Here is an 8,773-nt window from a genome sequence, read left to right on the forward strand (position 1 = left end):
GTCAAATGACAGACTGATCTGAGGATGTTTTGTTTCAGTGACTCAGTTGTATCATATTCCTCTGGATGCTGGCTTGTCATCTATTGTGTGGTGTTCACTCTGTGATCCTTATGCTGTGATGATGACCACAGATGGTTCACTTCTGTTGTTGGAGTTCGCAATTGAAGGTTCTGAACCAAAGGTGAAGATATCCAGACCACAAATAAACCAGGTGTGTTTTTCTTGGACATTGTGTTGTTGTTGTTGTTAATGGAGTACATTTTGTCAACAATAATTATTGTTGTGAGTTTACATGTAGATTAGCTGTAATGATGCTAATACTCTATTTAACTTCTGACTGCAGTTTTTGTTAGTTTGAAAGTGTTGTTGACAACACAACACTTGACTACTCATCTTTAATGGAAGGAGGGGCTGGTATCATTGCTTCTTAAAAGATGGCAATAATCTTATGGAAGAGAAATCAATGTATGCAGGATTAATATACTGACAGTGATTTGCCAGTGAAAGTCTAATCAAATCAGGCTAGTTAGCAACAACAGAGACTCCAGTGAAACCTGGGGGTGAAATAATCATCCTGCTGTTTGGGAAGTGAAATTTCCTGTGGCGAAAAAACTGGCTGGTTTGCTGGCAGGACTTGTTTTTTAGATAGGATTCTTATTGCAGTTTAAAAAGGTGCAGGTTACAAATTTTAAAATCAAAAGCTTATATCTTGCAGCAATGCAGGTAGCTTTCAAGGAAACAATTTTACAATTTATAAGAAAAACAAAACGTTATGGCTTTTGTTGTTGAAATAAACACATCACGAGGATTTCAAACAACAACAGCTTCTTTCATTGTCAATTTCCAGCAAATCCAATTGTTAGCTTTTTCAAAACTAGTTTATTTCTGAAAGAAATAGTTGTAAGTTATATTTTAGGTCTGGCACTGGTTGTTCAAAGAGTGAGTGTATTAGTTGGAGCACAACTTCCTTTGACATTTTTAAATCAAAGCTTAAAACATTTTTTATAAAAAAAAGTCCTATTTTTAATTTTTACACTTTACCCATCTACATAGGAAACAGTTTTATAATATTATTTCTATAACTTTAGTTTATGATTATAGTTTCCTAGTTTTATGGCCACCAATTTTTGACAGGGAGGTTTTTTTTTTGGAACATGGAAAATCTGTTGTTAAAATGTAAACAAATCACTTTTCTTACTGTAACTTTTATGTTTTTAGGTCACATTAGAGTTATTGCTTTTGATTACTTTTCCTTCAATTTTGGTGCTTTCATTAAGTTTTGGGAAATCCAGAAATCCAAGATGGCCACCATTTGGCAATTTCTACAAACTTCAAAGGAAACATGTACTATCTATCCTCCAAGTCTCATCATCATAGGTTTTATACTTGCAAATTTATGGAGGCAGTGGAATTTTAATTATATTCATTGACACTTCATTTACCCTTGCGGTTCCAATCAGTAACTTTACAAAACTGTTTTTACATTTACATTTACATTTACATTCAGTTTCGTCGGTAAGGTCGTTAGACATCACATCAACGTTACATTACTGTTTTACATGGAAGCCGAGCATTTAAAATAGAAACAGTAAAAAGACATTCTACAAACTGTATACATTTAAAGAAAAAAAAAAAAAGAAAAGAAAAAAAGAAATCGACTGCACACTGGTTTGATACATCTCCAAGCTGTACCATTCAGTGAAGCAGGGTTTGTGGTTTGTGACATTTGCTAAGTGAGCTTTGTGTTAATTTGCTTTCAGGGTAGCAAGGTGTGTGCCTGTTGTGCTTACAGAGATGTTAGTGGAATCTTTACAACAGAAAAAGTTGCACAGTCTAACAGTGAAGTGCATCCGCAGCCTACCACACCCACCACTCCCAAAACGTGAGCAGTACTGTCAAAAGTTATACCGTCAAACCTGTATAAGTGGATACCCTCAGGACCGTTGCTAGTGTCCGCTGAAAACAGGTTCCCTATAGAATTTGTCTTAAAAGGGTCATATTAATATTCTGCAGTATTGAAAGGCCTTGAAAGGGTCAAATGCCATTCCCGTGAACATACGATAACTCTAGAATACAGTATTTCCATGAACAGTGACAAGTACATGTGAACATTTTGCTTTATTAGAAGATGGAAAGCAGTATACAGTAACAGTATCTATATTGATCAGGCTGCCAAAAGAGATAGTATTTCCTGTTTGTTAAGTGTCAACAAAGATGTGACAGCTCTTGTTTGCAAAGGTAATGACCGATCTATTAAAATGTGGACAAAAAACATGCATCCTTTTAGCAGTTTCCGTTTAATACAGGTTTTTAACAATAGAAATGACCATAAAAGTCAAGTTAAAGGTTTCCATGTCTGCTTAACAGTGGTGTCCATTGAATACAGTGTATTTTTACGCGGGATGCCCTGAGGGGGCATACCGTGTCTAAAAACGGGTCGATTTTTTTTTTTCTTCCTCGTAGCCACAAATCGGTACATTAATTTATTCATTAAACTCTCCCCTCTCCTACTCAGGATGTATTGTTCTGATTGTCTTCAACAACAGCAGGCCAATCAAAATCCATTCTTGTCGCTTATATCGCGAGGGAGGGGACCCACTCACCCCTACCTGTGGAGCGTCAACGCATCATTTGATATATTTATTAAAGACGGATTAAATTGTCGCGCCATATTGTTAACATGTTCTGGACTCAAGTGTGCCGTTTTCAAACGGAAATTTCACCATTTTGAAGGGGTAAATCGAAAGAATAACTTCTAAGAAGCACCCGACATTTAAAACGGTGGAAATTGGTGAGTTCTTGGTGAAGGAATCGTGCTTTGTTTGACATTCTTAGACCACGACGCGAGACTAAAAAGAGGTCATTGAGAAGCTTACGTTATCGTAATGGAATTTCACAAATTTCCGCTGATAGTCTGAGTCGCGTAACACAAGGGAAACAACGTAACGTGATCGTCCTGACTCAAACTATTCCATTAGCAAGGACAGTTTTATCAATCGGCGAAGCATACAGTTGGAATAAATGAATCAGCCCCAGCGTCACGCGTAATGCCAGTATAGCAGGCATCTTGTTTTTACTGTTAATGTGGGGGAGGGGGTGGGGGTGGGGATGGGACTTGTGCTATTGTCCGCTTAATATGGGGTCTGCTTAATACAGGTTTGACTGTAGTAAAATGATTAGTTGAAGTGAACAATATGAAACTTGTATATTTTGAACTGCGGATGAAAGAATTGCAGCTGCTTAAGTGACATAAAAAGCTGTGATGGTCACTCATTTATCAATTAAGGCTAAGGTGGCCGAACACAGTTTTCCAGTATACAGGTGTTAGTAAACATTATTTGAAAACTACATACTTCTGAGTATCCGAAATTAGCATGGTCAAGATCAACTAAGAAGTAATCAATTTTAATACTTCTTGTTCAGCTAGGTGCCGTTGCCACTACAATGCAGCAAGCTATTTACCATCCACAAGTAATGGTTTTCCTTCATTTTTACAAAAAACAACGTGTTAGATTTTTTCCATTTTTTGTATCCAGAAAAACACAGAAAATACTGACATAGCAATTCTGCTTTCATGTAATTTTAACAGAGAGATCTCCTGTAAATGCTGGTTTTGTACTGTAATGTTTTTTGAAGATACCCTCTGTTAGAATTTTGTTTTTGTTTGTAGGCGAGTTACGCTTTTAGAGAACTACTGTTTTGTCAAATTTCACGAAATTCTAAGAAGCGGTTCCTTAGAAAACATTCAATTTTCATTAAAACAACCAGTCAAATTTTTTTGGTCAAATGCACATGCTTGGCTTTTAATTAGGTTTTTTCAGCAAAGATGAAAAGCATCCAAAAAGGCTTAGCTCTTCGTGAACTCACTTTCTCTGTTCGGTGATAAATGAAGAAAGGATTCACAAACGAGAAACTGAGTTATTTTAAGAGCAAAACTCACCTTTGTGATCCATTTGGTATAAAATTGAGGGATCGATAGTATTTGCTTACCACAACCCTAGCACGTGCTTAATAGCATCACTAACAGAATCTGTACAGCACGCACAAAACTGTGTTCGGCCATCTTAAGCTTAAAAAACCTTAAAATTGAGCATTTATAGATAATTTATTGAACTGTATTTGTGGAAATTTATGACTTCAAACATTTTAATGTGTTTACTAATGTTAATGTGTTGTTATATTCTGTTCAGCATGACCATTGATGATGAAGATGAGTTGCTGTATGGAGAATCTTCATTACCATTCACATCAGTTGAGGACACCCATGAAAAGCAGGATATGAATGTGTAGGTTGTTAGTATTACACACAAGCAAGTTTTCCTCAAGACAATCCTGCATTTGATTTGTCAAGTTTGTCTTTGTGAGTGCACAGCAGATTTTCTAGACTGGGGTGTTTTCATGAGAACTCTCCTCATTAAAAAAAGATTGCTGTTCCAGTTTTCTAACGAGTTTACAAAAACCTTGTTTACCTTTTGCTCAAGAACAAGTCAAATTGTCAAAAAAACTTGCAAAGAAAAACTTGCTGGTGTGGAACCAGCCCTTTGGTAATAACAATCATGATTACAGTTTACAGGAGTTTGCTACTACCGATAAATATAAATTCTTATTCTTCTCTTTGTTTATGGAGAAAGTTATTTTACAGTAGCTACAGCCAAGGTGTAAACAGTGAGGGTTCTGTACATTGTCACCCTTTAGAGTTAAAATTAATGGTTTTGTACCATTTTGTTAATCTACAATAACTACTGTTTGAGTGACTCTCAATTGGTACTTTTATGATTAGGTGCGTGGAAACCATGAGAGTAAACTTTGTTACTTGCCTGAATTGTTTTTTGGGGATTTAGTATCTTTAAGGCATTTCTTCCAATTTGAAACTTTCAAGGAGCATCCCAACAACTTTTATATGGCAGGCCTTTTATTCACCCACACTGTGCTACAGAGTGTATTTAAAACATGCATTTCACTCTTTTTGTGATAAACATAAAGAGTGGCCCAACTTAGAAACAGTTGATGATTCATTTCAATTTGAGCTTTTCACTTTTACAAGTTCACTTTTGGATCCAGATCCCCCTCAATAATATTTCCCGACTCAAGACATGTAATCTTCCGGCTGTTAGCTCTGGAATAATTATGCATGACACCTTGTGAATGCATTTCTGATGCACACAAGACTAAATGATAATAATTTTATGTTAGTGCTCTCATTTTGATTTCTATAATTTAGTGAAAAAAAAATTGATGTTTTCCATCAACATTATCAATTAATATTAGCATTATTGTAACATTCACTTAAGATCCTGTTATTGTTTCTTATGATCAAACTTACTCATTAATTTTTTCTATGCTTGGATCCTCCTGATAATACCTGAAAGTGGCAACTGCAATTGACTTTATTATTGAGACGTATAGCACAAGTCATGACCAGGAGCTTATCTGTTTGCTCTTGGCATGTTTCACAAAAATCGCATTGTTGCAACTTGGTAATGAGTTACCCAGGTCAGAAATGAAAATGAAAGAATTATTGGAATGCAAGAAATAAGCAATCTGTGGTATGACAACCATAAGGGTCACTGTCACATGTGTCATGTTTCAGTGTCGAGGAGTCACGTGAAGAGGTGGTGAAGCCAACATGGTGGTGTGTAGCTTGTCGTGATAATGGTGTCATGGAGATATACACACTGCCTAATTTCAAATTAGTTTTTTTGGTCAAGAATTTCAACATGGCTCCAAGAGTGCTAGTGGACAGCGGATCAGCTTCAGCTGCCAGGTTTGCAAACAATAATACTTAATGTTGCTTTTAAAGTGGTTACATCCTGATTAAGGTCCCAAAATTATTTGCTATTTTTGTTTCAAATGGGGTGTGACTTTATTGTGTATTAAGTTACCAGTATCTTACAGACTTGTTAATATTTCTCACTTTTTTTTTTTTTGAGGAATTGATTTTAACTTAAAACAAAGAGAGACCAAAGTACCCTAATTCACAACAGCATTCACCTCTGCAGTTAATAAGTTAATCTCCAATCTGTTAGTTATCAGCCAAGGATCTTGCTTCATTTTACTCAGAACAGTATGATGATCATGGGGAGTGACCTAAAATCCAAGAGGAGAGTCTATTGACATCCTTAATTTTCTCAAATTTACAAAAAAAATGTCTTCTTTGCAATTGGAATCTTAAAAAATGTAAAAATCTCGCAAACTTTTAAGGATCACAAATCATAAGTGATCAGTGATGGTTTTCTTTTTAGCTTTCAGTAATCTTCTTAATAAGGTTGCTAAGCTTTGGTTTCAAAATGATCTGGGCAAAAACAGTGGGTCTTTGCATTGCTTGATTGAGTCTTTGAATTCACCTCCCGTGAGCCACGGATAGACAACATAGATCAACAGGGCAACCAGTTGTTTGAATTTGGATTAACATAGCCACCAAAACACTTCAAAGGTAAAATTATTATATTGATTAACAATAATCATTTTATTGTTTAATATTATTTGCAGCACCATGACTGGTGGTATTGGTCAAGAGGATACTCTTCCTGTGAAGGAAGTGTTATTAACAGGCCTGGGACACAAGAACAAGAGGCCTGTACTTATTGCATTTGTAGAACAAGATCTTTTGGTTTATGAGGCTTTCACATTTACTGAATCCTCTCTGGAGGGTCACCTAAATCTCAGATTTAGGAAGGTTTGAATCATCAACCAGTGTAATAAAGTTTATTATATGTTATGTTTTATATCCATCTTTTTGCTTGGTACATTTTCTTTTGCCCAGAGTAAAGTTCTGTGTAATTATCTGAGGTTAATGTTTGTTTGGTAACTTGTGAAAAGACATTTAAAATATGGGTCTGCCATCATGTAACTTCCTTAACAAGCCTTGTTATACTCAGGTGTACACATTAAATTAATAGGGAGTAGTCAATAAGGGAAGTAAGGACAGTAAAGGAGGTAACAATCCTATGGACTAGCATCCTATTTGGATGGGTAGGGAAGGTGGGATTAATAACACTCCTTGTTACACAGCAAACCAGTATTACTAGTGAGCAATCTGGCTTATGAGGAATAGAATGTAATTGCTGTATTCTTGTTTAGATGCAGCACAATTTGCTTCTTCGTGAAAAGAAATCAAAGCAGCAAAAAGCAAAGCAGGTTGATGCTGTTCAAGGTAAGATTCATATATGATGAAAATGATGACAACAAATAATGTGTATACTAAATTCAACGATCAAAATTTAAAGCAATATTTTTGTGCTGCTTTTATCAGGAGCAAAACCCCGAGTTGCCAGTCTGCGTGTATTCAGTGACATCTCATCATATTCAGGGGTAAGTTACATATTGTACCATCTTTTGAGGTCTTTTGTGAAAATGTTTTCTTAATTCAATCATTGTCCATTGTTTCTCTGTGTGTAAATTAAAGATTATGCTGGTTATTGTGGTCAACATTTTCAGGCATAAGTGGATGGCAGATGTTAACAAGGCATTTTGGTATATATGTTGATCTATGAAATGTTGTTGCAGGTGTTTATTTGTGGATCATACCCTCACTGGCTTTTTGTTACAAGTAGAGGCGCATTACGAGCTCATCCTATGAATATTGATGGTGCTGTCACGTGCTTTGCTCCATTTCACAATGTCAATTGCCCCAAGGGATTTCTTTATTTCAACAAGAAGGTAGATCATGATCGTAAGGATGGTGCCTCCAAAAAGTTAGGTATTTTTGTGTAGGTTATGACTATGCAGGAAAAGCAGATGTTAGTAAGGGCTACTGGAAACCAAAAAGAAAATGGGGGGTAACCACACATTTTTCAGAGACATTCAAGCAACAATAATTGCAAAAAGTGTTTAACTACAAAACAATGTATGGCATTTTTCCCAAATTGAAGCGTAATTATCTCTGAAAAATGCATGGTTACCCTTACTTTTTGTGGATTCTAATACCCCTTGCCAAAATGTACTTTTCACGCGTAGTTATGAACCATGCAAAAATATCGCTTGTTAAGAAACCTGAGTATATGCACAGAAGCAAGTAAAGTAGGCACCATCCTTCACTTTTATATAGGAGTGCTAAATTGTTTGTTATCATAGTTCCTCTATGTTTAAAGTTTTATCATTTAATTAGCATTCTTCTGGCTTTGTCACAATACTTTTTATGTTATTTAGGGAGAATTAAGAATTTCAGTGCTTCCAACCCATCTAAGTTATGATGCACCTTGGCCTGTGCGGAAGGTTCCTCTCAGGTGTACACCTCATTTTGTGGCTTATAACCGAGAGAGCAAGGTATGTATTATCCTATTAAACTTATGTGCAGCATTAGTATATAAACAGCCACTTCTACCAAAATAAAGCACATTTTGTACGTTACTGATAATGTGTTTAAAAGATACTTTATAGCAACAAGCAACCCCCCCCTCCCCCCCAAAAAAGTGCAAGCTCCCTAAAGCACAGACCACTAATATCATTTTGATAATAAGTTTCCATGACACAATCCATAACATGTGGGCTTAGTTTAGGGACTTATCTTGAAGTTCTAAGTTTGGTCTTTCACTTTTGTAAAAATGCAATTTCCACATGTTATCTCTGTTAAATAACACAAATCCTGTAGGGCAGGACAGGGTTGCATGATTATTATAGTTGGCTGTATTTCTTTACACAAATATAAGCCCAGGGCTTACATTTGATTTCTCACCTAAAAATACCACATAGTTACACAACTTGTGCACATTTTTTAATGTTTAATTAATAGGTCATGGTTCAGAAACTGAATTTAGTAACATAAGTAAGTACT

At 35.8% G+C, this 8,773-nt stretch overlaps 1 protein-coding gene across 1 annotated transcript in view; it reads left to right on the forward strand.

The window, feature by feature from the left end:
* The window catches only part of LOC146457425 (cleavage and polyadenylation specificity factor subunit 1-like), a 46,859-nt gene that overhangs the window by 23,467 nt on the left and 14,619 nt on the right, over window positions 1-8,773 (forward strand). Inside the window, exons 21-29 of the mRNA XM_085091950.1 lie at window positions 39-211; window positions 1,761-1,882; window positions 4,191-4,286; window positions 5,591-5,764; window positions 6,490-6,676; window positions 7,081-7,153; window positions 7,253-7,311; window positions 7,507-7,659; window positions 8,149-8,265. Of these exons, the coding sequence (XP_084948076.1) occupies window positions 39-211; window positions 1,761-1,882; window positions 4,191-4,286; window positions 5,591-5,764; window positions 6,490-6,676; window positions 7,081-7,153; window positions 7,253-7,311; window positions 7,507-7,659; window positions 8,149-8,265 (1,154 nt within the window). The remainder of the gene's footprint in view (window positions 1-38; window positions 212-1,760; window positions 1,883-4,190; window positions 4,287-5,590; window positions 5,765-6,489; window positions 6,677-7,080; window positions 7,154-7,252; window positions 7,312-7,506; window positions 7,660-8,148; window positions 8,266-8,773) is intronic.

Source organism: Pavona decussata, unplaced genomic scaffold, assembly GCF_977016875.1.
Source record: "Pavona decussata unplaced genomic scaffold, jaPavDecu1.1 SCAFFOLD_243, whole genome shotgun sequence".
In the NCBI taxonomy this organism is placed as follows: domain Eukaryota; kingdom Metazoa; phylum Cnidaria; class Anthozoa; order Scleractinia; family Agariciidae; genus Pavona; species Pavona decussata.